This window comes from Berkeleyomyces rouxiae, assembly GCF_048999995.1.
Source record: "Berkeleyomyces rouxiae strain 22BRR77 chromosome Unknown BrBRR77_ptg000003l, whole genome shotgun sequence".
Lineage (NCBI taxonomy): Eukaryota > Fungi > Ascomycota > Sordariomycetes > Microascales > Ceratocystidaceae > Berkeleyomyces > Berkeleyomyces rouxiae.
In genome coordinates this window covers 873,592-899,342 of record NW_027396493.1, presented here as the reverse complement: position 1 = coordinate 899,342, position 25,751 = coordinate 873,592, and the positions used below count along the sequence as shown (strand labels likewise).

The following is a 25,751-nucleotide window of genomic DNA, read 5'->3' as shown; positions in this document are numbered from 1 at the left end:
AAGAAAACAACAGGAAGGTGGACACCAACTGAAAACAACAAAGGGAATAGCAAACAACAAGCAACTAATCATCGGTAAACGACAACAGAACGAACAAGGAGTGGAACAGACAGTGGAGAAACAAAAAAAATGTCAAAGGAAAGGGAAATAGACCCTGTGCAACAACCGTGGAACTCGCAGCTCCTTCAATCAAACTTCGGACTCAAGCAGTCCTCTCGCCACGGCACTCACACCTCAACGTCGGCAGTCTTCTGCGCTCGCAAGAATTCTTCTAAAGCAGCCGTTTCTTCCAGCGCCTCTGTAGGTTCCCAAGTGGGATCTCGCCAACCAACCCATTTCACCAAGTACTGGGCTGGTTCGTCTCTCGTGGCTGGCCGGTGTTCCAGGATCTTCTCGACTTCGTATTCCTCAAAGCCATCGATCTCGACTGGTCCGGGGCTCGATACGTGCGGGTCTTGTGAGGGCCAAGGGTCGTTCGGGTGGTATTTCAATCTGTCGGCATGAAACACGTCGTGTCCTCTGGCACCCTTCAGGTCAAGACGGTAGCTGTGGGAGCCTACAGCCTCTAAGACCTGGAGCTTCTGGTATCTTGGCCGGAGTCGCTTGCCTGGGCCTTCTTGCTGCACAGTATGGGAGCTTTTTGCCAACCAAACCCAGTCGCCGGGCTGGAAACGTCGATGTGGTTGTCTGTGTCTGTTCGACTGTTCCTCCATAGCAGACTTGGCGGCGCTGAGAGAGGCTTTGGCCCAATCCGTGTGGTCTGCCAAGCTCTTCAGGATTCTTGTTGCTTGAGCTATGGGACTCGTGTTGGCTGCAACGGGGGCTGCTAGGGGGGCAATGGCGTCGGGCTGCAGCTCAACCAAGTCAGGACTATAGCCGTGGGACAACGTGAACGGGGACGTCTCTGTTGAAGCCGCTGGGGCTGCGTTCAGGGCAAACTCCACAATTGGCAGGCAGTCTAGCCAGTCTGAGCGGTCGTGTAGGAGTTTGGCCATCTTTGTCTTCACCTCAGCATTTGTCCTCTCAGTGGCCCCGTTGGTCTGTGGGTGGTAAGCGGTGGACAGACGACGATCGATCTTCAGGGTGGTACAGAGTCGTTTCCAGAACATGTTGGCAAATTGGCGGTCAGAAGCAATGCTGTTAGGAAGACCATGGCGAGGGTAGTAGACTTCCAAGAAACGGCTGGCAAGATACTCGATATCCAGGCTGCGGCAGGCTATAAGGATGACACCCTTGGACAGATGGTCCACCACCGTCATGACGTGCTTGTAGACTTTTCCTTCCTTCTTGCACGGCGGGAGAGGGCCAATCAGATCTATGCCAATGTCACGCCAGATGCGGTCAGGTACCGGAAGGGGCTTCAGGAGACCTTGCTTGAGCTGGCGCATGACGTTCGTGCTACCGCAGATTTCGCAGTTGCGGCAGAACCGTTTGACATCCGCTGTGTAGTGCGGCCAGAAGTAAGTCTTGGAAACTTCCTGACACATGATTCTTTGGCCGGGGTGGACTAGTGTCACGGAATCGTGAATCTCTTGTAGCAAGGCTGTCCTCAGAGGTTCCCACTGGGGTACCCACAATCTTGATCTGTATCGCAGTCGACCTTCGGAGTCCAATGAGCATTCGGACAGTGACACTCGCCAATTAGTCTTCAAGCTGTCTGGCCATTTGGGCGCCTGAGAGGCAACCACTGCGCATGCTGCCGCATAGTCAGAGTCGGCTGACAATGCTTGTTCCCACAGTGTACTGAGGGCTTCCTTACGGAACGGGGATGGCAGTGTAACGCGAGCAGATCTGACTTTCAGGGCACCGTCGGGCAAACACTGGAGGAGCTGTTGGTTGCGAGCTTGTAGGCGGGGATCATCGGGACCTGAAGGCATGTGAAGACGGGAGAGAGCATCGGGCAGTGGGGACAGTTTCCCGGGACGGTGTTCCAGTGTTAGGTCAAACTCGCTTAGCAGGTTAGCCCAACGAGCTTGCCTCTCTGTTAACTGTTGCGCAGAGGTAAAATGCAACAAGTTCTTGTGGTCTGTTAACACTCGGATGGGTCCCTGGGCGCCACGTAACTCTCCTCTCCACTCTTTCAGGGCTCGGACAATTGCCAACATTTCTTTGTCATGGATCTCATAGTTGGACTCGGCAGGAGACAGCTTCTGGCTGATGTAGGCACATGGAAACAGGCCATCTGGATGCTGCTGCAATAGGACAGCTCCAGTGCTGTAGCCTGAAGAGTCAGCTTCGACAGTTGTTGGCAGAGAGTGGTCGAAGAGGCGCAAGACGGGCGAAGCACAGAAGAGATCTTTGAGTGACGAGAAGGCAGCTTGGCATTCTGGAGACCAGACGAAGGGAACTAGGTGACCAGTCAGTGAAGTGAGAGGGACGGCTACTTCGGCAAAGTTCTTGATGAACGGGCGGTAAAAATTGGCAAATCCTAGGAAGCCACGGAGCTCTTTCTTGGAACTGGGTACGGGCCAGTCTTTCACTGCTTGCACCTTGGCAGGATCCATTGTTGCTTTTCCAGGCTTGATGATGTAGCCCAGGTACTTGACTTCTTGTACACCGAACTCGCACTTGTCGATGTCAACCGTCAGTCCGGCCTTCACGAGCTTGGCTAGGACGTGGTTAACTTGTTCCTTGTGCTCGTCGAGGGAGCCATCGGTGTACACTAGGATGTCATCAACGTAAGCAGAACAAAACAGGTCGAGGTACTCTTGCAATACGGAATTCAGGAAGCGTTGGAATTGGGCAGGAGCATTGGACAAACCAAACGGCATCACGTTCCATTCAAAGGAGCCCAGGCGCGTACGGAAAGCGGTCTTCCATTCGTGGCCTGGCTCGATACGGATATTATGGAACGCTGCAACGACGTCAAGCTTAGTGAACCACTTTGAACGGCTGATTTTTTTTTTTTTTTTTTATTCATTACTCGCATGGAACCTGACAGGGTTATGGCGAGGTGTATATTAATACTATATACGAATCAAGGTTTAACGGAATCTCAAACAAGCTAGCTACTATACATAATATACTCCAATCCCCTGGCAGGGAGGCAGTTACATCTAAGATCCCACAAATATAATCCCCAAGTTATGACAGAAAGGAAATACATGAATAGCTTTTGGTATGAATTTCCAACGAGCAGCACTAACCCCAAGTGCCCCAGTTAAGGTTGACTGCTCGTAGAAAATTGGCGTCACTGGTAGGAATCGAACCTACGACTTCTCGGTAGCCAACCGAAAAGCCTTGCCAGGTGCTATACCACTGCACCACAGCGACAACGGCTGATTTTTTTTTTTTTTTTTTTTTATTCATTACTCGCATGGAACCTGATAGGGTTATGGCGAGGTGCAGTAAATCTACACATAGCAAGGTACAATAAAACAACATCCAAACTCCAGCAAAAATCAACGACAAAGGAAATACGTCGTGGTCGACACAGTAATTTGTCCAAAGACACAAGCACCAACTCCTCCTCACTCCTCAACTTCCTCCACTCTCCTCCCACCACTACTTTCTCTTCTCCCCACACCTTCTACCCAGGCCTTCGTGCAAAAACCCGTCTTGCGAACAAACTTCAGCAGCACCTCGGTTCCGTTATTCGTATTGAAGAGCGTCGGGAGATCTAGCGACTTAGGACTCAATGCCATGGCCATCTCTTGACGCTCTGCAGAAAATGCGGCGCAGTGCAGCAGCACATGCTCAACGCTCTCGCTTTCATGTTCTTGACAACGGCGGCACCGGTCCGAGTCCGTCTTCTTGATGAGCAGCAGGTAGGGCAACAAGTTGCCTTTACCCACCTTCATCTGGAAGTACGCCGAGGTTAGCCATCTTGGTCCGGAAACCTTGGGCGCCTTAGCACGGAGAACTGGATCACCACCGATGGTACGCAGGTAGTGCGAGCCGTGGGAGGGACCAGCGGCGGTGTCTCGCTCAAAAGCCCAGAGAGTCTCCCACTTGTCCATGGTAAACCTCCTAACCCTGGCGAAGACACTGCCCAGTGAGCTGAACTTGCGTTCATCATCACTCTCGAGAGCCTGGCGTGCAACCGCGTCTGCAATCTCGTTCCCCACTATGCCCATGTGCCCGGGACACCACATCACCGTGACTGGCGACGTGAATGTACCTAGGACGCGGCGGGCCTGCCACGCGAAGTGGCCGTGCTTGCGGAGCCGCGCAATGGCAGCTTGGCTGTCGACAAACACATAGCAGGGGCGAGCTTGCTTTGTTATTTTTTCTGTTTTGGCGAGGAGCGTGAGTGCCTCCACGATGGCGGCGCTCTCGCAGTCTGCAACCTCCACATCTTGCAGTCGATGACTGACTTTCGTTTTGATTTCACCGGTTTTGGTATCGACCACGCACGCTGCAAGCGAGCACCTGGAGCCTTCTTTGGAGCCGTCCGTATACACGGTGACGGCATCGTTCGGAAGTCTTGACAAGAACTGGGCATGCCTGACGGCAGCGTCCTCCTTGGGTCCAGGGTCGACGACGATGGAGATGCGGTCGGTCAGTGGCGGCTGCCAGGGACTATCCCACTCCTGTCGGCGACGTTCTCGTCTCCACATGCCTGCCACCAATGGCTTCAACTCGCGCATGATGCAGCCGAGTCGAGTCTTGACACTCATGTTATGCCCCAGGAGAGGCAGGTCTGAGTCATCGGGGGCAAGCTCGTCCTTGTCGGGTTGGGACGCAACACGGACGGGATGGTTGCGTTGGAGGCGGAGAGTGCGAGCGGCGTAGGCCATGCGTGCTTTGGCGAATCGAATAGAGGGGGGCGGGAGGCCGGCCTCGACTTCGACGGCGCGTGTTGGTGAACCGCGGAATGTACCTAGGATACGGGCGGCAGCTTGGCTTTGCAGTTTCTGGTATACCCTTTGCAGACTGAGCTGGGGTTTTGACGGGTCATACCAGAGAATTGATCCGTAATCGGCGACGGTACCCACACAGGAGATGTAGAGCTGACGGAGTGCCGCGATGGACAGTCCACGCGTGTTCGAAGCGAGCCGAAGCAAGCCGCGGAACGCGATCTCAGCCTTTTGGGTCCGTGCCTGGACGTGCTGTTTAAACGAAAGTCTGTTGTCGAAATGGAAACCTAGCCACTTGACCATCTTTTGGGGACGCACAGTGACATCACCTACTCGGACAGTTTGGGAGGCCCACTTTGCAGCATCGGTGTAGTGGATGAGCTCAGTTTTGCTCTCTTCAAACTCAATGCCGTAGTCACGAGCCTTGGCCCGCAGCTCCGTCACGAGTTCTTCGAGAAGCGCCGCTGAACGCCTCGGGCTTTTGGACGCCACGGTTACGCTGAAGTCGTCTATATACGACAGCTGAAGTTGTGGTGTGTCGCCGGCCACCCGAGCCACTATATGCCGAGCATACAACAGGAAGAGTAGAGGACTGATGGGGGAACCTTGGGGGATGCCGATGTTAACCGGGGTCATCGGAAACGGCTGACCCTCGATGTGCAGGCCGACAGTACGGTCCTGGAGGAACGAAGCAACCCATTTTCGGAACACCAGGGGAAGACCGAGCTCACGTAAGCTGCGCATCAAGCAGGGCTTTGACACGTGGTCGAAAGCGCCCTTGACGTCAAGGAAGAGAGTGCTTGGAACGAGCTTCATCTCCTTGACCTTCTGCAGGTGGCTGACGTATACGAGAGCGGCGTCCATGGCTGAACGCTGTTTGCGGCCTCCCAGTTGAGTGTCGTCTAGAAGCGAGCTGTCATGGCAATTAGCGAGGTACCCTAAGCGGGTCGCAAAGACTTTCTCGAGCACTTTGCCTAGACAGTTGAGCAGTGAGATGATGCGGTAGGACTTTACGACTGAATAATCAGCCTTTCCGTCTTTCGCGAGCACAATCCCAGTAGCTTGCTTCCAGAGTGTGGGGTGTATTCCGAGGCGAGACAGGGCTTTGTAGACGGAGAGAAAGGGCGCGGGATGGGCCTCAAAGGCGATCTGGATGATCTTGGCGTTCATGCCGTCGGGCCCGGGGGCCTTCTTGGCGTTGGCGGACATGATTGCCTCCTTGATCTCGTGGTCTGTAAGGTCAGGCCAGGGGTATATGCTTCGGTCGGTGTCGTTCGGGGGGGTGTCGTGGGGGGTGTCGTGATGGGGGTCGTGATGGGGGTCGTGTGTATCCGCAATGTCAGGTCGGGGGTCGACACCTGCGCTAGACGTAGCACCCAGTAGCGTCAGGAAAGCCTTTTCCTTCTCCTCGGGGGTATTGGCTAACCCGTCTGGCCCCTGGATGGGGGGGAAGTAACTCGCCGTAGCTGGCTTGGTGTATTTCCAGGCTGTGTAGACCTTTTCGTTGTCAGCGTCAGAAAGAAAGGTAGTCCAGTGAGTAGACTTAGCATCTTCGACAGCATGGGTGTACTTGTTGCGAATCGAATGAAACTCAACCAGCGACAGCCTGCCTCGTCTGTATCTTCTCTCTGCGCGCGATGCGGCCTGACGTTGTGATTGTAGCTCGGGCGTCCACCATGGCTTTGCGCGGGCACTGTGCCTCTTCACTGACATGCACCTCTGACAAGCAGATTGCAGGGCCTCGGAAAGCAGTCGCGCCATTGCGTCACCGTCTGCAGAAATCTCTGCCAGGGACAGCTGAAGCTCAAGGTCAGCCTGGCCAGCCAGCCATTCCTTGCGAAACAGCGACCAGTCGGCCGTCTTGGTGTTGAACGCCGGGTTACGTGTTAGGGTTTTGGGTGTGGTGGTGCTGACGTAATCAAAACTGATGGCCCGGTGATCGGAGCCCGTCTCCTGAAGATACCTCCAGTTCGTAAACAGGCCCGGTCGAGACCGCAGGGAAAATGCGAGGTCGATCACCGAGGTCGTGCTGCTGTTGACGTATGTGCCGCCGTTGCGTTCAACGTAGTCGTCGTCGACAATCAGGGTGGCATTCTGCGACATCAGCCAGTTAGCAAAAGAGTCAGCTCGTGGTTCGTGGGGATGCTCTCGCTGGGAATTCCACCAATGGTGATGGAGATTGAAGTCGCCGAGAAGCAAAGTACTGGTGTCAATATTGCGCGATAAAAGATTGGTGCGCTCAATGGTATAGGGGCGGGGTTGGGTCTCGGGGACAGGCTGCACAGTCAGCTGGCGTTCGTTGTAGACATTGAGAAGCGAAAACGGCTCCGACGCAAGGATGCGCAGGGTCTGAATATCACTCTCAGCATCGCCAAACTCGAACAGCACAGAAAACGGCAGGCCTTGGCGGACGTAGGTCAGGACCCGCGGGCGCAAAGGCATGGCCTCGAGATTCCTAACATTAAACGGCACAACCAGGGTGAAGCCCGGCTGCGTCAATGTTCTATACCCAGCTTTGAGTTTTATGGTATAAGGCTCCTGGATGCAGACAATGTCCGCCTTTCCGGTTGCAGCAGCCTCAAGTATTGTCTCATGAACAGCCTTCATTTTGTGCACGTTGTGCTGAAGGATGCGTAGACGTTGTCCGGCCGTAGGGCCCTCTTTCATAGGCGAGGGGGGCCGTCTGTCGTAGATTTGCGGTCAACGTAGGGCACTGCTGGGACAATAGCGCCGCCGACGTTGACGTTTTTGCCGACACACTTGTCGTAGTCAGCCTGGGTCAGGGCCTCGACGACCACCGAGCCAGCCTGCTTACCCTTGGCAGGGACCACAAGCCAGCGCAGCGAGTCGGAGATCTTGACGCCGTTGAAGTCCGCCATGTCCTTGGGCAGCTCCTTGAGACTGTCGAAACCGTCTTCAATCGGCACACCGTGGATGACAAAGCAGAGCTTTGACGACTTGTGGGTTCTGGAGCCGGGAGATGTGGCGCGCGTGAACTCGCAGGCGCCAAAGCAGGACAGCTCCTTGACCACGCGCTGCAGATTGGAGGTCATCAATCTGACGGCCTCACTGTCCACAGCGTGCAGCAAGATGTTGCCCGCCTTGGTGCGCTGGACCGCAGACACTGCAGTCTTGCCAAGAAGGCGGTTCACCGCGTCGCGCACGCGTCGCTGGGGCAGCGCGCTGGCTCTCGACTCGGGTGTGGTGACAATAACGACGGCCGTTTTCTCGCGAGGGGCAGTCGTGGTGGTCGTGGTGGTGGTCGTGTTGGGGGCGGGGGTCGTGGTTTTGTCGGCAGCCTTCTTCTGGGCGCGCTTGGCGACTACGGTCCACGTGTCGGGGGACTCAGTGGGCGCGTCGGCATCAGCCATAGCCGTGTCCGGGGCGGGAGGCGCGGCGGCGTCATCGGTAGTAGTAGTGGCGGTCGAGGTGGTGGTCGAGGTAGTGGTGTCGGGTGTGCTGGACTGGTCGCCAGCGGTGTCGATGACCATAGCATCAGCCTGGTCAGTGGCGGCGGTTGCGGCGGTTGCGGCGGTCGCAGCATTTTTTTGGCCTTTTTGCCGCGGCGTCTGCGCTTATTGGCCTTAGGCGCAGGGGTGGCGTTTTTTTTGCTGGCACAGGGCTCACTGCCCAGGACAGAAGGCGCGGCTGGCACCTCAGGTGTCTGCGTCGCAGCCTCGCTGTACGCAGCCACGGCTTCAGCCTCGTGTGCTGGCTTGGGGCGGGCAGCCTTTGAGACTTCCATCTCAACCAGCGTCTTGTGGTCGTGGCGCGACATTACGACGAGCCCGCACTCGTTGCCAAACTGGCGCAGGATGCGCATCAGCTGGGCCTCGGAGGCTGACTCCTTGAGTCGTTCTAGAACAAGGAAGACCTCGTTCATGATGGCGGCGTTCTGCTCGTCGCGCCGGCGCTTGCGCTCCAACATGAGAGCAATCTCTCGGGCGCGCTTCGCCGGAATCGTCTGGTCGTTGTTGTTGTTGTTGGTGTTGTTGGTGTTGTTGGTGTCGTTCTCATCGCGCTGAGCCTGGCTGAACACGAACAGGTTCCCATCCAGTGCATTAGGCGTCGGCGTTGTCGCGTCCGAGTCGCGCGAGTCGGGTGTCGAGGGAATCTCAACCACCGGCGCATCTTCAACACCTGCATCGACTTTCATCGATGAGGTGACGGGCGCAGGCTGCGACGGTGAACGCAGCAGCTCGTCGTCGTCGGAACGCGGTTCCTGGCTCGCCATCTGGGCAAAACTCAGCCCCAGGCGCGTCGTGCGGCGCGTTTCATCGCGCGCGGTCGGTTTCTTGTCTATTTTGTTCGATGCACTGCTCGAACTAGTCTTAGAATCAATTGAGCTGTTGCTCAGAGTCGTTTTGGTGAGTTTTTCTGTCGATTTGGCCATTTTTGATGCAGGTGTATATCTGTTGGCCTTGTGCTTAGCCCGTGTCTGTCTGGGTATTGACAGTTAGCGAGCTGTTAACAAAGCGAGTAGACAGCAACTGTCAATACCCAGACAGACACGGGCTGTCAGCAAAGCGAGTAGATATAAACTATCAATACCCGGACAGACACGAGCTGTCGGCAATTATAACCCAGCAGGGGTCAAACGCAAGCACCATAGTGGTCAAAGAAGAGACACAAAAAAAGCAGTCGCCGATGGACACACGGTGTCACAAGGAAGAGGCATTAAGAGGTGTCAACCCAAAGAACAGACACGAGCTGTTCGTAGAACCAACGAGCTCAGCAAAGAACAGACACTAGCTGCTGATATCATATAAATAGACCCAACAGGAGTCAAAACAATTAGGCAAGACAAAGGCCAAGAAATACAGACACAGAGGTCTAAAAACAGACATAAACTGTCCAAGAAATCCCACAAGAACTCAATAACATGCTTTGGCACAATGGCAGGTGTGTGAGTAAACTCAACAACAACACTTTATACACTCAGGTACCATGTTGTAACTCAAAGTAATCTGGGAGTTGGCAACATCATTGCTGCAAGCCAAAAGGTGCATAGCTGGTAGACATGGCTTTCTGGAAACCCCCGTTCAGATGTGGCAAGTTGTAACGACTGGTTGATGCGGGACCAAATGAACAGCTTATAAAATAAGGTAGTTGACCGCCCGTAAATCAACAGAAGATCGTACACTGCCTGGTTCCCGAGGACAAAGAATCGGAGAAGCCAACACTGAAGAAGTAGGGGCAATGAAGCCACGTGTGAGCATGCCATCCAGGTTTTGCTTGACAAGTTGCAAATTTAGATGTGCATCATCAGACGGAAGAGTATTGATATGTTCGGCAGTCGAGACAAGATTAACAGCATGACCTGCGTCTTGACAAGAGGTGGTTGAAGGTACACCATCCCGCAAGAACACCGGACGCAAATCATAATAACTGTCCGAACTGCATTCGGGATATCGCTTGTGCACTTGTTCTAGCCGTAGGTCATCCTGATCAACAGGATCGAGAACCTGCTCAGCGGTAGTGCGGTGAGCCCGCCGGTTCTCATTGCTTGCAGTGGAACGCAAAGCTTGAGACGACATTAGCCTAGAGGAACAAAGTGCTTCAACGAAATTAAAGGAGCTGGGACAGAGACAGTGCCATCAACTGACTGTCCACAGAAGAAGAGAAGTAGATTGAGAAATGGAATCAACTAAGAACCAGAAAGAGCCGAGTTATGACTAGCGGACGAAGAAGGTTGTGTAACAACAGCAGCGCTAGTATGATCATAGGAAGACGGGATATCGGCCGTAGTCGAGAGCCGGAACGAAAAGAAGAATAAGGTGTGCTAAAGAATAACAAAGAGTTGGAAGAATGTGTGAGTCTTTAAATGAAGCTTAACAAAATATTACGGATAGGGCCCAAGGAAACCATTAGGGTTCTAGAAAGCCAACGACTCAGGACAATGATAGGTTCCAGAGGTGGACAGTCAGGCCTGCGCGGATATACGGCCGGGAGGAGAGGATAGAACTCTCTAGGTCGTATGGTCGGTTTGAGGTAAAGAGGCACACTCAACTAATTGATCTTATAACACACGGAAGGGAATAAACAATCACAGGAACACTGAGGTAACGAAGACGACAGAAGGTACTGATGCAATGAAGGCTATCAAGAAACAAGTGATAATTAAAGATATAGTACTAAAGAAGAAGGTACTATCGAAGAAGTGATACTATAAACTAGTATACAAAGAAGAATGGCAAAAGGGGTGTATGTGATTGTTAAGCTTGGGGAGCAAGAGTTAACCTGATCACACAGGGCAGAAGGCAACGCTATTTAAGGCGTTGCAGATTCTGACAACAGAGATCTTCCCAAGCTAGAACCAAATCACAGATAACCGAAAGTGGGGACATACGTAACTCAACGTTACCAGACGCTACTATCAAACCGGATGTTAGTTCACGAGATAAACCAACACGGCAGCAGCAGAACTGAAAATCCCTCAAGACACCCAGGCAACGATATGTCGCGTTACAGCGATATCGGCCTAACAGGTGTGGGCCCCACGCTCAAACGCTGTTGACACAAAAGGAACGAGAATAGCAGTCAACTCAGAATAAGCTGCATCAACTGCAGAGTACCGAGTTACCTAATAGCGATGATCTATAGTGTGCAAGCCGGCCACACCCGAGTAGATAAACCGGAGTGACACCTCAAGGTTACACAGACCACCAAGTGGTATAACCGTATCATCATACGTCCTTGGAACATTAGCGTGACACAACGGAAGCGGGGTAAGGTGCCAGGCATAACCCTATGCAATGGCAATGGCAAGAATGGCTATTCATGACAGTATGCTCCTTTTAAATGACTGATTTCCACAGCAGTACTAAGATCGCCACATCCTAGACTAGAATCAAGTCGGAGAATTCGCAAAAGGAAGCCGGGCATCTAGGGACACGGAAGTCCACCGGGCTTTGCAGAATCGGAACAGAAGGAATAAGCCAACCATACGGGTCTAGACACAGCATGACTCCGCAGGCAAGAATTGTAGATCTCGATGCACCAACAACATCGTGACGTATAGGGGATCAACGGAATCCCTAGCATGAAAGCTTGTACATCTGATCAACATAAAACAAGGCCTTGAAGTGCAACGACAACTTCGTAAGGGCCTCGTGTCCACAGACAAGAGGAAGGTAAAAAAGAATGGGAATAACGAAAGGCAACCTCATCAACCGAGGGGCAGCACCAAGGATCTTAAGTGGGAATAAGTTGAGAACGCAGCTCAGTACCCGCAAAGGCAAAGGTTTTTCAACCTTGTTGTCCTCCCTAGTTATGGCATTGGTCATAGAAGTAAGAGCCAGGCCTGTAGGTTATAACAAACAACAATCGCTCAGTTCCATAGCCCATAAATCTGTTGCCTGCAAGATGCAGAAGGTCCCCTGAGAACTACCAAGTTCTGGTAACAAGTGTACACCAGAGTGGCTACTCAGTTGGCACAATCATCAATCGCCGCGACATAATCGCCTCCACAATAGCTAAGAACCCCCTGGGACATGGTTCGATGGATGTAAACGAACACGATTCCGGTTGTGGGAGAATAGACTAACATGTGTAATGGGGACTCATCATCGATCGGGTAATTGGTATATGACAACAGACAGCATGGAAACAAAGACGTGCAGGATCCGTAAAGAGTATTGGTGAAAGGGGAAAACAAGAAATTGGTAAAGTCAGCTTGTCAAACTTGGCAGTATTTCAGCACAAGATACAAGACTGGCCTGCACCACCATAGGCAGGACTTCGAAGAGGGACATCGTGTTTCTTTTAACGAGAAGAAAAACAACAAGATATTGTCCAAAAGAGAGAGGCAGAGAGTAGGCCCAAGTGAAGACACAAAGAGGTCGAAGAAAGGAGACATAGAGTAGTCGCAAGTAGACGTAACAGAGTCGAAGAAAGTAACAGGCAAGAGAGCTGTCCAAAGTAGAGGACACAGAACATGTCACAAGAAGTAGACGTATAGTGGTCGTAAGTAGACACAACAACAGCCGAAAGAAAATAGTCCGAACAGTGGCCTAACGCATTAGACACAACTGTGGCACGAAGACTAGACATAACTGTCAAGAAGTGGGACAGAAGCGAGCTGTTTTTTTTTTTTTTTTTTTTATTCATTACTCGCATGGAACCTGATAGGGTTATGGCGAGGTGCAGTAAATCTACACATAGCAAGGTACAATAAAACAACATCCAAACTCCAGCAAAAATCAACGACAAAGGAAATACGTCGTGGTCGACACAGTAATTTGTCCAAAGACACAAGCACCAACTCCTCCTCACTCCTCAACTTCCTCCACTCTCCTCCCACCACTACTTTCTCTTCTCCCCACACCTTCTACCCAGGCCTTCGTGCAAAAACCCGTCTTGCGAACAAACTTCAGCAGCACCTCGGTTCCGTTATTCGTATTGAAGAGCGTCGGGAGATCTAGCGACTTAGGACTCAATGCCATGGCCATCTCTTGACGCTCTGCAGAAAATGCGGCGCAGTGCAGCAGCACATGCTCAACGCTCTCGCTTTCATGTTCTTGACAACGGCGGCACCGGTCCGAGTCCGTCTTCTTGATGAGCAGCAGGTAGGGCAACAAGTTGCCTTTACCCACCTTCATCTGGAAGTACGCCGAGGTTAGCCATCTTGGTCCGGAAACCTTGGGCGCCTTAGCACGGAGAACTGGATCACCACCGATGGTACGCAGGTAGTGCGAGCCGTGGGAGGGACCAGCGGCGGTGTCTCGCTCAAAAGCCCAGAGAGTCTCCCACTTGTCCATGGTAAACCTCCTAACCCTGGCGAAGACACTGCCCAGTGAGCTGAACTTGCGTTCATCATCACTCTCGAGAGCCTGGCGTGCAACCGCGTCTGCAATCTCGTTCCCCACTATGCCCATGTGCCCGGGACACCACATCACCGTGACTGGCGACGTGAATGTACCTAGGACGCGGCGGGCCTGCCACGCGAAGTGGCCGTGCTTGCGGAGCCGCGCAATGGCAGCTTGGCTGTCGACAAACACATAGCAGGGGCGAGCTTGCTTTGTTATTTTTTCTGTTTTGGCGAGGAGCGTGAGTGCCTCCACGATGGCGGCGCTCTCGCAGTCTGCAACCTCCACATCTTGCAGTCGATGACTGACTTTCGTTTTGATTTCACCGGTTTTGGTATCGACCACGCACGCTGCAAGCGAGCACCTGGAGCCTTCTTTGGAGCCGTCCGTATACACGGTGACGGCATCGTTCGGAAGTCTTGACAAGAACTGGGCATGCCTGACGGCAGCGTCCTCCTTGGGTCCAGGGTCGACGACGATGGAGATGCGGTCGGTCAGTGGCGGCTGCCAGGGACTATCCCACTCCTGTCGGCGACGTTCTCGTCTCCACATGCCTGCCACCAATGGCTTCAACTCGCGCATGATGCAGCCGAGTCGAGTCTTGACACTCATGTTATGCCCCAGGAGAGGCAGGTCTGAGTCATCGGGGGCAAGCTCGTCCTTGTCGGGTTGGGACGCAACACGGACGGGATGGTTGCGTTGGAGGCGGAGAGTGCGAGCGGCGTAGGCCATGCGTGCTTTGGCGAATCGAATAGAGGGGGGCGGGAGGCCGGCCTCGACTTCGACGGCGCGTGTTGGTGAACCGCGGAATGTACCTAGGATACGGGCGGCAGCTTGGCTTTGCAGTTTCTGGTATACCCTTTGCAGACTGAGCTGGGGTTTTGACGGGTCATACCAGAGAATTGATCCGTAATCGGCGACGGTACCCACACAGGAGATGTAGAGCTGACGGAGTGCCGCGATGGACAGTCCACGCGTGTTCGAAGCGAGCCGAAGCAAGCCGCGGAACGCGATCTCAGCCTTTTGGGTCCGTGCCTGGACGTGCTGTTTAAACGAAAGTCTGTTGTCGAAATGGAAACCTAGCCACTTGACCATCTTTTGGGGACGCACAGTGACATCACCTACTCGGACAGTTTGGGAGGCCCACTTTGCAGCATCGGTGTAGTGGATGAGCTCAGTTTTGCTCTCTTCAAACTCAATGCCGTAGTCACGAGCCTTGGCCCGCAGCTCCGTCACGAGTTCTTCGAGAAGCGCCGCTGAACGCCTCGGGCTTTTGGACGCCACGGTTACGCTGAAGTCGTCTATATACGACAGCTGAAGTTGTGGTGTGTCGCCGGCCACCCGAGCCACTATATGCCGAGCATACAACAGGAAGAGTAGAGGACTGATGGGGGAACCTTGGGGGATGCCGATGTTAACCGGGGTCATCGGAAACGGCTGACCCTCGATGTGCAGGCCGACAGTACGGTCCTGGAGGAACGAAGCAACCCATTTTCGGAACACCAGGGGAAGACCGAGCTCACGTAAGCTGCGCATCAAGCAGGGCTTTGACACGTGGTCGAAAGCGCCCTTGACGTCAAGGAAGAGAGTGCTTGGAACGAGCTTCATCTCCTTGACCTTCTGCAGGTGGCTGACGTATACGAGAGCGGCGTCCATGGCTGAACGCTGTTTGCGGCCTCCCAGTTGAGTGTCGTCTAGAAGCGAGCTGTCATGGCAATTAGCGAGGTACCCTAAGCGGGTCGCAAAGACTTTCTCGAGCACTTTGCCTAGACAGTTGAGCAGTGAGATGATGCGGTAGGACTTTACGACTGAATAATCAGCCTTTCCGTCTTTCGCGAGCACAATCCCAGTAGCTTGCTTCCAGAGTGTGGGGTGTATTCCGAGGCGAGACAGGGCTTTGTAGACGGAGAGAAAGGGCGCGGGATGGGCCTCAAAGGCGATCTGGATGATCTTGGCGTTCATGCCGTCGGGCCCGGGGGCCTTCTTGGCGTTGGCGGACATGATTGCCTCCTTGATCTCGTGGTCTGTAAGGTCAGGCCAGGGGTATATGCTTCGGTCGGTGTCGTTCGGGGGGGTGTCGTGGGGGGTGTCGTGATGGGGGTCGTGATGGGTGTTAAGGTGTGATTACGCTAAGCTGGATCTTCACAGAAAGGGACACAGAGGGACAAAGATCTCGAATTGAAGAACAAAACTAAACTCTCTAAATGGTGTAGAAACAATGCGACTATTTATCCTGTTGGAAAGGGAGGCAACCGACGATCGGCGGCGACGACAACTAGTTCCTCTAGGAAGTGCCGTTAGTCTTGGTTCTGGTCTGGCATTAGTTTTGCCGTACCAGCGCCGGACTAGTCCTTCGAGGATACGCCGTTAGTGTTGGTGTCGGGCTTCCGTCGGTCCTTAAGGGTGCAACCCCAACATCAGCCTCTCTTCCTCCTTTTGCGCGTCGTTTTGGTTCCTTTTTGGCTGAGCCATAGTTTGTAGGCGTCGGTATCGACCAGAAGGTCGACTGGTTCCCAGCCAGGTCTGACGTAGCCTTTCCATTTGACTTTGACTTGCTTGACACCGTTAGAAGTGCGTTCGCCTAGGATCTTTTCGACCTCCCAGTATTCTTCACCATTGATGACTTCCATAGGTGCTGGTCGATCGTCGTGAGTCTTTTGGGAAGGGAAAGCGTCGTTGGCAGCTGAGCGAAGGCGATCGGCATGGTAGACGTCGTGAGCAGTTGTACCCGGTACTTCAAGACGATAAGTGTGAGGGGTAACTTGTTCCAACACTTTGCAGTATTGGTATTTTGCTCTAAGTTTCCTGCCGAGGCCTGAGCCTTGTTGTTCAGGGCGTAGGGTGAGCCAAACGTATGAGCCTGTAGGAAAATCTGGTGCAGGACGTCGGTGTTCATTCTCGCGTTGCTCCATCTCCGCTCGTGACAGAGAAAGGTTGGCGTGGGCCCATTTCTGGGCGTCTCTCAGGCGTTGGATGACCCTCTCAGCCTGTCCGAGTGGACCGTTATTGTCGGGTTCGACAGGCAATGGTGGTGCGGCGAAGACTCGTGGGTGGTAGCCGTGAGACAAGAAGAAAGGTGAAACATTAGTGGCAGAAGATGGGGTGGCATTGATGCTGAACTCGACCATGGGCAGTAGATTGAGCCAGGCGGGGCCTTCAGCGCTGAGTTTGGCAAGTTTGACTTTGATCTCAGCGTTCATCCTCTCTGCAGCTCCATTGGTAGCCGGATGGTAAGCTGTTGTGGTTAGCCTTTCGATCTCTAGGCGTTTGCAGAGGTGTCGCCAAGCTGCGTTGACAAATTCGCGGTCAGACAAAATAGATTTTGGCATGCCGTGGTGTCGGTAAAAGTGGTGGAAGAACATATCTGCAACAGATTCCATGTCGAGGGCGTCGGCGGGAATAAGGATGACGCCCTTGGATAGACGGTCTATAACAGTTAGGACGTGGGTGTAGGTGATGCCGCCTTTCTGTGCTGGTTCCAAAGGTCCGATAAAGTCGATGGCAATCTCGGCCCAAGGCTGGTCGGGAATTGGCAAGGCTTTGAGGGTGGTGTCCTTGTTGTCGCGACGAATGTTAGAACTACCACAAATTTGACAGTTGCGGCAGAAACGGCGGATATCTTCGACGTAGCGGGGCCAGAAAAACTCTCTAGACAGCTCGACTTGCATGACGTTCTTTCCGGGGTGCAGCATCATGGGCGAGTCATGAATGTTCTGTAGGATGGCGGTTCTCAATGGCTCGTTAGTAGGTACCCATAGTTTATTCCGAAATCGAATAGCGGATTTGGCGTCCAAAGAGCAGTCGGAAATGTTGACTCTCAACTTGTGTCTGATTGTTTCGGGCCACTGTGACAGTCCATCTGTCAACGCTTTATGGATAATGGCGTATTCATCATCGGCAGCACAGGCATCAGACCAGAGTTCCCGTAAGGCAGGCGGAAGTTCGGGGGTAGAAGGGGCTTCTGGCGTGTTGGTGGTTTGTGTCGAGAAAACTTTCAGGCCGTTACCGTCGTGGTGCAAGATAGTGGCTAGTCGGTCGTTGTAGCGCGCGTCATTCGTGTTGTCTGGGGTGTCGCGGCGAGAGAGAGCATCTGGGAGAGGGGAGAGTTTACCAGGACGGTGGACGATGGTGCAGTTGTATTCGCTCAAGGTCAGGTACCATCTAGCTTGGCGTTCGGACAAGTGCTGCAACTTGGTAAAATGCAGCAAGTTTTTATGATCTGAGACGATGGTAAACGTCTCCTTCAGGCCCTTGAGTTCGCCACGCCATTCCTTCAGGGCACAGACAACAGCCAACAGCTCTTTGTCGTGGATCGGGTAGTTGCATTCGGCGGCAGTCATTTTGCGGCTGAAATAAGCACAAGGCCTAGTTGATCTATCGGGCTGCGTCTGTAGAAGCGCTGCACCGAGACAGTAGCCAGACGCGTCTGTCTCAACAACAGTTGGCAGATCTGGATTGTGCGTGCAGAGGACAGGGGTCGAGGTGAATGCTTCTTTTAGAGCCTGGAAGGACTCTTCTTCCTTTTCGCCCCACTGGAAGGCCTGGTCTTTCTTTGTCAACTGTAGCAAGGGAGTCGCTAGAGTAGTGAAATTTCTGACAAAGGTGCGGTAGAAATTGCATAGACCGAGGAAGGCTCGAACGTCCCTGACCTTCTTGGGCGTTGGCCAGTCCGACACTGCAGAGACTTTGGTTGGGTCGGTTGAAATCTTGCCGGGCTCAAGGATGTATCCCAGGTACTTCACTTTCGATACCGCGAACTCACATTTATCAATGTCGATTGTCAGTTGGCCCTCCAGAACCTTTGCTAAAGCCAAGTTGACCTTCTCGTAGTGGTCCTCTAACGTGCCGTCGGTATAAATCAAGATGTCATCGACGTAGGCAGAGCACCACACATCCAAGTATGGGCGTAGCAGACTGTTCACAAAACTTTGGAACTCTGCAGGCGCGTTGGCCAGACCAAAAGGCATGACGTTCCACTCAAAAAGGCCTTGTCGCGTTCGAAAAGCGGTCTTCCACTCATCTCCCTCGGCGATTCTGATGTTATGAAACGCGGAAACAACGTCGAGTTTCGTAAACCACTTAGCTTTGGAAGCATTAGCTAGGGTCTCGCTGATGTTTGGGAGTGGGTACCGATTCTTTTTCATAGTCGCGTTTAGTGCACGATAATCTACACAGAAGCGGAGGCCGCCACCAGGCTTTTTCACGAATAGGATGGGAGCAGCAGCAGTGGACTGGCTGTGGCGAATGTAGCCTTTTTCCAGCAATGAAAGAAGCGTCTGGCGAAGAACCACGAGTTCTTCTCTGGTCATGCTATAAAGGGGGCCCCATGGAGCTTCTTCGTCGGGCACGGTCAACTCGATCCTATGATCCTGGCCAGGCCGGCGGGGAGGCATCTTTTTAGCAAATTGTGCGTCTGGATCAAACACCTTGACCTTGTCGTGCTCGATCCAAGCTGGGATCTTCTTTTTCCACTCTCTGGGGTTGGCTGGTACTCTATCTTTCTCCAAACGGGCCAAGGCTTTATTGATATCTTCGATTGAAGCTGCAAAAACCCGCAGCTTATCTCTCTTGGCGGCGCGGAAGAAGGTGCTCGCTCTGTTTATTCGTACCATGGTAGAGCGGAAGGTATGGTTTGTCGTCGCCTTTCCTCGAGCGACAATGCCGGATTTAAATCTAACTGTGTCGGCTTCACAGTCTATCCTTGCCCCTTGTTTCTTGAGCCATGGGTATCCGATCAGGATGTCTTCGGCTAATTTTGGTACTACCCACGCCACATGTTTTTCTATGTGGCCCGATATGTCAATTTTAAACACGGCTAGTCGGTCAACCGTGACGGTACTCTTTGAATTAAATGGTACCAGCGTTCTGGGACGCGAACTGAAAAGCGTATCAAGTTTCCATTTCTTTACAAGGTCACTGCTGATCATAGAGGGGGAAGCGCTACCGGTGTCAATCAATGCAATCACGGGACAAGTGTTGTTGATCACTGCATCTAATTGAATTGATGTGTTGGTAATAGATCTATTCAACTCTTCCCATTCCTTCACAGCAGCCTTGTCGTCTTTGAAAACCTGCTTGGGCCTCTGACCACGACTTGGGGCAGAGGCGATCAGTTTCCCGAGTCCTCCTCGGCGGTCTCGTAATATTCTTCGCCCTCTTCTTCGAGTACAGGAGGAGGGAGGTTCGTGGCTGCGCGAACACTCTGTTGTACCGGGGGGCGGGCACGCTCGAATGGGCAGTTAGGGGACATGTGGCCACCAGCGCCACAACGGAGGCACAGTCCTCTGGCTCTTCGTGACTGGAGTTCTTCCTTGGAGACCCACTTGGCACGACGGGGGGCACTGTTATGGGTGGGCGCCCAGTCCATGGCATCAGGGGAGTGTTGTGCCGGGACATTGCGGAACTGGGACGTCCGGGCAGGGTTCCTCGGAGGGTGGGCATGCCGACACTCGTCGAGTTTTTGCCAGGCATTAAGCACCTGTTGTGCGTATTGTTCGTAGGTTGGGGGGTCTGGGAAACCAGCCAGGGCAGACATCACTTGCCCGGGGAGGGTGCGCCTCAGATTCATTATGCGCTCTTCGTGGCTCAGTCTATAGCAGCCAGCGATCTGCATCAACCGACTGACCCGAGCCAAATGTTCCGGAGCAGAGGCACCTCGGCATTTGAGGGTGTGCAGCTCCAAGAGTGCACGACGGGAAGCTGAGGTGTCCTCGAAGCAGCTGTCCAAGAATTCCAGGAACTTATCCACGTTCTCCAACGATGGATCGCGGCTCATGCGGGCAATGTAGGTCTGTGCCTGGAGCAAGGCATTGTCGGCTAACAGACCGTAACAGTGCAGAATGAACCCTCCTGCGCCGTTGAAGTGACTGTGGTCGTAGCGGTACTTCATCTCCACGTATGACCGGTACGTTGGGTAGAGATCAGGCCGCGTATGGTCATAACGGACCGGGCGGAGGTCGGAGGAGGTGTTTCGCACAACCACTGGGGTCGCGGGGGCGGAGTTGGGGAGTCCCTGCATTTCGTTATTGTGAGCCATTGTTGCTTCGTGGAAAACCTCTGGCTCACCGGGGACTTCTGGTAGTATGCTGTCTTCTCGGAAGCTGTGGTGGAAGGAAGAATCGTCGTCAGAGGGTGCAAAATAGTTTGGGGCCATAGGGTTTGGCCGCTGTGGATATTCAAATGGCAAAGTAAAAGAAAAGTAAAAATATATCTCGATCCCTCGTCGGGTCGGCGGTAAAGTAAAAAAAAAAGGAAAGATAAGAGTGACTTAAGGAAAAATAAAAAAAAAAAAAAAAGGAAAAGGGAAAGGGGGGTTTGAGAATTCGAGATGATGTTAAGGTGTGATTACGCTAAGCTGGATCTTCACAGAAAGGGACACAGAGGGACAAAGATCTCGAATTGAAGAACAAAACTAAACTCTCTAAATGGTGTAGAAACAATGCGACTATTTATCCTGTTGGAAAGGGAGGCAACCGACGATCGGCGGCGACGACAACTAGTTCCTCTAGGAAGTGCCGTTAGTCTTGGTTCTGGTCTGGCATTAGTTTTGCCGTACCAGCGCCGGACTAGTCCTTCGAGGATACGCCGTTAGTGTTGGTGTCGGGCTTCCGTCGGTCCTTAAGGGTGCAACCCCAACAATGGGGGTCGTGTGTATCCGCAATGTCAGGTCGGGGGTCGACACCTGCGCTAGACGTAGCACCCAGTAGCGTCAGGAAAGCCTTTTCCTTCTCCTCGGGGGTATTGGCTAACCCGTCTGGCCCCTGGATGGGGGGGAAGTAACTCGCCGTAGCTGGCTTGGTGTATTTCCAGGCTGTGTAGACCTTTTCGTTGTCAGCGTCAGAAAGAAAGGTAGTCCAGTGAGTAGACTTAGCATCTTCGACAGCATGGGTGTACTTGTTGCGAATCGAATGAAACTCAACCAGCGACAGCCTGCCTCGTCTGTATCTTCTCTCTGCGCGCGATGCGGCCTGACGTTGTGATTGTAGCTCGGGCGTCCACCATGGCTTTGCGCGGGCACTGTGCCTCTTCACTGACATGCACCTCTGACAAGCAGATTGCAGGGCCTCGGAAAGCAGTCGCGCCATTGCGTCACCGTCTGCAGAAATCTCTGCCAGGGACAGCTGAAGCTCAAGGTCAGCCTGGCCAGCCAGCCATTCCTTGCGAAACAGCGACCAGTCGGCCGTCTTGGTGTTGAACGCCGGGTTACGTGTTAGGGTTTTGGGTGTGGTGGTGCTGACGTAATCAAAACTGATGGCCCGGTGATCGGAGCCCGTCTCCTGAAGATACCTCCAGTTCGTAAACAGGCCCGGTCGAGACCGCAGGGAAAATGCGAGGTCGATCACCGAGGTCGTGCTGCTGTTGACGTATGTGCCGCCGTTGCGTTCAACGTAGTCGTCGTCGACAATCAGGGTGGCATTCTGCGACATCAGCCAGTTAGCAAAAGAGTCAGCTCGTGGTTCGTGGGGATGCTCTCGCTGGGAATTCCACCAATGGTGATGGAGATTGAAGTCGCCGAGAAGCAAAGTACTGGTGTCAATATTGCGCGATAAAAGATTGGTGCGCTCAATGGTATAGGGGCGGGGTTGGGTCTCGGGGACAGGCTGCACAGTCAGCTGGCGTTCGTTGTAGACATTGAGAAGCGAAAACGGCTCCGACGCAAGGATGCGCAGGGTCTGAATATCACTCTCAGCATCGCCAAACTCGAACAGCACAGAAAACGGCAGGCCTTGGCGGACGTAGGTCAGGACCCGCGGGCGCAAAGGCATGGCCTCGAGATTCCTAACATTAAACGGCACAACCAGGGTGAAGCCCGGCTGCGTCAATGTTCTATACCCAGCTTTGAGTTTTATGGTATAAGGCTCCTGGATGCAGACAATGTCCGCCTTTCCGGTTGCAGCAGCCTCAAGTATTGTCTCATGAACAGCCTTCATTTTGTGCACGTTGTGCTGAAGGATGCGTAGACGTTGTCCGGCCGTAGGGCCCTCTTTCATAGGCGAGGGGGGCCGTCTGTCGTAGATTTGCGGTCAACGTAGGGCACTGCTGGGACAATAGCGCCGCCGACGTTGACGTTTTTGCCGACACACTTGTCGTAGTCAGCCTGGGTCAGGGCCTCGACGACCACCGAGCCAGCCTGCTTACCCTTGGCAGGGACCACAAGCCAGCGCAGCGAGTCGGAGATCTTGACGCCGTTGAAGTCCGCCATGTCCTTGGGCAGCTCCTTGAGACTGTCGAAACCGTCTTCAATCGGCACACCGTGGATGACAAAGCAGAGCTTTGACGACTTGTGGGTTCTGGAGCCGGGAGATGTGGCGCGCGTGAACTCGCAGGCGCCAAAGCAGGACAGCTCCTTGACCACGCGCTGCAGATTGGAGGTCATCAATCTGACGGCCTCACTGTCCACAGCGTGCAGCAAGATGTTGCCCGCCTTGGTGCGCTGGACCGCAGACACTGCAGTCTTGCCAAGAAGGCGGTTCACCGCGTCGCGCACGCGTCGCTGGGGCAGCGCGCTGGCTCTCGACTCGGGTGTGGTGACAATAACGACGGCCGTTTTCTCGCGAGGGGCAGTCGTGGTGGTCGTGGTGGTGGTCGTGTTGGGGGCGGGGGTCGTGGTTTTGTCGGCAGCCTTCTTCTGGGCGCGCTTGGCGACTACGGTCCACGTGTCGGGGGACTCAGTGGGCGCGTCGGCATCAGCCATAGCCGTGTCCGGGGCGGGAGGCGCGGCGGCGTCATCGGTAGTAGTAGTGGCGGTCGAGGTGGTGGTCGAGGTAGTGGTGTCGGGTGTGCTGGACTGGTCGCCAGCGGTGTCGATGACCATAGCATCAGCCTGGTCAGTGGCGGCGGTTGCGGCGGTTGCGGCGGTCGCAGCATTTTTTTTGGCCTTTTTGCCGCGGCGTCTGCGCTTATTGGCCTTAGGCGCAGGGGTGGCGTTTTTTTTGCTGGCACAGGGCTCACTGCCCAGGACAGAAGGCGCGGCTGGCACCTCAGGTGTCTGCGTCGCAGCCTCGCTGTACGCAGCCACGGCTTCAGCCTCGTGTGCTGGCTTGGGGCGGGCAGCCTTTGAGACTTCCATCTCAACCAGCGTCTTGTGGTCGTGGCGCGACATTACGACGAGCCCGCACTCGTTGCCAAACTGGCGCAGGATGCGCATCAGCTGGGCCTCGGAGGCTGACTCCTTGAGTCGTTCTAGAACAAGGAAGACCTCGTTCATGATGGCGGCGTTCTGCTCGTCGCGCCGGCGCTTGCGCTCCAACATGAGAGCAATCTCTCGGGCGCGCTTCGCCGGAATCGTCTGGTCGTTGTTGTTGTTGTTGGTGTTGTTGGTGTTGTTGGTGTCGTTCTCATCGCGCTGAGCCTGGCTGAACACGAACAGGTTCCCATCCAGTGCATTAGGCGTCGGCGTTGTCGCGTCCGAGTCGCGCGAGTCGGGTGTCGAGGGAATCTCAACCACCGGCGCATCTTCAACACCTGCATCGACTTTCATCGATGAGGTGACGGGCGCAGGCTGCGACGGTGAACGCAGCAGCTCGTCGTCGTCGGAACGCGGTTCCTGGCTCGCCATCTGGGCAAAACTCAGCCCCAGGCGCGTCGTGCGGCGCGTTTCATCGCGCGCGGTCGGTTTCTTGTCTATTTTGTTCGATGCACTGCTCGAACTAGTCTTAGAATCAATTGAGCTGTTGCTCAGAGTCGTTTTGGTGAGTTTTTCTGTCGATTTGGCCATTTTTGATGCAGGTGTATATCTGTTGGCCTTGTGCTTAGCCCGTGTCTGTCTGGGTATTGACAGTTAGCGAGCTGTTAACAAAGCGAGTAGACAGCAACTGTCAATACCCAGACAGACACGGGCTGTCAGCAAAGCGAGTAGATATAAACTATCAATACCCGGACAGACACGAGCTGTCGGCAATTATAACCCAGCAGGGGTCAAACGCAAGCACCATAGTGGTCAAAGAAGAGACACAAAAAAAGCAGTCGCCGATGGACACACGGTGTCACAAGGAAGAGGCATTAAGAGGTGTCAACCCAAAGAACAGACACGAGCTGTTCGTAGAACCAACGAGCTCAGCAAAGAACAGACACTAGCTGCTGATATCATATAAATAGACCCAACAGGAGTCAAAACAATTAGGCAAGACAAAGGCCAAGAAATACAGACACAGAGGTCTAAAAACAGACATAAACTGTCCAAGAAATCCCACAAGAACTCAATAACATGCTTTGGCACAATGGCAGGTGTGTGAGTAAACTCAACAACAACACTTTATACACTCAGGTACCATGTTGTAACTCAAAGTAATCTGGGAGTTGGCAACATCATTGCTGCAAGCCAAAAGGTGCATAGCTGGTAGACATGGCTTTCTGGAAACCCCCGTTCAGATGTGGCAAGTTGTAACGACTGGTTGATGCGGGACCAAATGAACAGCTTATAAAATAAGGTAGTTGACCGCCCGTAAATCAACAGAAGATCGTACACTGCCTGGTTCCCGAGGACAAAGAATCGGAGAAGCCAACACTGAAGAAGTAGGGGCAATGAAGCCACGTGTGAGCATGCCATCCAGGTTTTGCTTGACAAGTTGCAAATTTAGATGTGCATCATCAGACGGAAGAGTATTGATATGTTCGGCAGTCGAGACAAGATTAACAGCATGACCTGCGTCTTGACAAGAGGTGGTTGAAGGTACACCATCCCGCAAGAACACCGGACGCAAATCATAATAACTGTCCGAACTGCATTCGGGATATCGCTTGTGCACTTGTTCTAGCCGTAGGTCATCCTGATCAACAGGATCGAGAACCTGCTCAGCGGTAGTGCGGTGAGCCCGCCGGTTCTCATTGCTTGCAGTGGAACGCAAAGCTTGAGACGACATTAGCCTAGAGGAACAAAGTGCTTCAACGAAATTAAAGGAGCTGGGACAGAGACAGTGCCATCAACTGACTGTCCACAGAAGAAGAGAAGTAGATTGAGAAATGGAATCAACTAAGAACCAGAAAGAGCCGAGTTATGACTAGCGGACGAAGAAGGTTGTGTAACAACAGCAGCGCTAGTATGATCATAGGAAGACGGGATATCGGCCGTAGTCGAGAGCCGGAACGAAAAGAAGAATAAGGTGTGCTAAAGAATAACAAAGAGTTGGAAGAATGTGTGAGTCTT

The 25,751-nt window shown here is 53.5% G+C and overlaps 7 protein-coding genes across 7 annotated transcripts; all 7 read right to left on the bottom strand.

Annotated features, from left to right (window-relative positions):
* Nucleotides 1-227: 227 nt before the first annotated feature.
* Nucleotides 228-7,406, bottom strand: BROUX77_003431 (uncharacterized protein; the record flags this gene model as incomplete). Its single annotated transcript, XM_073748082.1, has 2 exons — nt 228-2,854; nt 3,527-7,406. 2 exons carry the CDS (start codon nt 7,404-7,406, stop codon nt 228-230), a joined length of 6,507 nt encoding a protein of 2,168 aa, XP_073605856.1.
* Nucleotides 7,407-7,462: 56 nt separating this feature from the next.
* Nucleotides 7,463-9,192, bottom strand: BROUX77_003430 (uncharacterized protein; the record flags this gene model as incomplete). The annotated part of the gene is made up of 2 exons (XM_073748081.1): nt 7,463-8,299; nt 8,437-9,192. 2 exons carry the CDS (start codon nt 9,190-9,192, stop codon nt 7,463-7,465), a joined length of 1,593 nt encoding a protein of 530 aa, XP_073605855.1.
* A 3,877-nt stretch (nt 9,193-13,069) lies between these two features.
* Nucleotides 13,070-15,607, bottom strand: BROUX77_003429 (uncharacterized protein; the record flags this gene model as incomplete). Its single annotated transcript, XM_073748080.1, has 1 exon — nt 13,070-15,607. The coding sequence occupies one exon, from the start codon at nt 15,605-15,607 to the stop codon at nt 13,070-13,072; it is 2,538 nt and encodes an 845-aa protein (XP_073605854.1).
* A 416-nt stretch (nt 15,608-16,023) lies between these two features.
* Nucleotides 16,024-19,218, bottom strand: BROUX77_003428 (uncharacterized protein; the record flags this gene model as incomplete). Its single annotated transcript, XM_073748079.1, has 1 exon — nt 16,024-19,218. The coding sequence occupies one exon, from the start codon at nt 19,216-19,218 to the stop codon at nt 16,024-16,026; it is 3,195 nt and encodes a 1,064-aa protein (XP_073605853.1).
* A 497-nt stretch (nt 19,219-19,715) lies between these two features.
* Nucleotides 19,716-20,759, bottom strand: BROUX77_003427 (uncharacterized protein; the record flags this gene model as incomplete). Its single annotated transcript, XM_073748077.1, has 1 exon — nt 19,716-20,759. The coding sequence occupies one exon, from the start codon at nt 20,757-20,759 to the stop codon at nt 19,716-19,718; it is 1,044 nt and encodes a 347-aa protein (XP_073605852.1).
* A 412-nt stretch (nt 20,760-21,171) lies between these two features.
* BROUX77_003426 (uncharacterized protein) lies at nt 21,172-22,536 on the bottom strand (the record flags this gene model as incomplete). Its single annotated transcript, XM_073748076.1, has 1 exon — nt 21,172-22,536. The coding sequence occupies one exon, from the start codon at nt 22,534-22,536 to the stop codon at nt 21,172-21,174; it is 1,365 nt and encodes a 454-aa protein (XP_073605851.1).
* Nucleotides 22,537-22,592: 56 nt separating this feature from the next.
* On the bottom strand, nt 22,593-24,323 carry BROUX77_003425 (uncharacterized protein; the record flags this gene model as incomplete). Its single annotated transcript, XM_073748075.1, has 1 exon — nt 22,593-24,323. The coding sequence occupies one exon, from the start codon at nt 24,321-24,323 to the stop codon at nt 22,593-22,595; it is 1,731 nt and encodes a 576-aa protein (XP_073605850.1).
* Between the last annotated feature and the right edge of the window lie 1,428 nt (nt 24,324-25,751).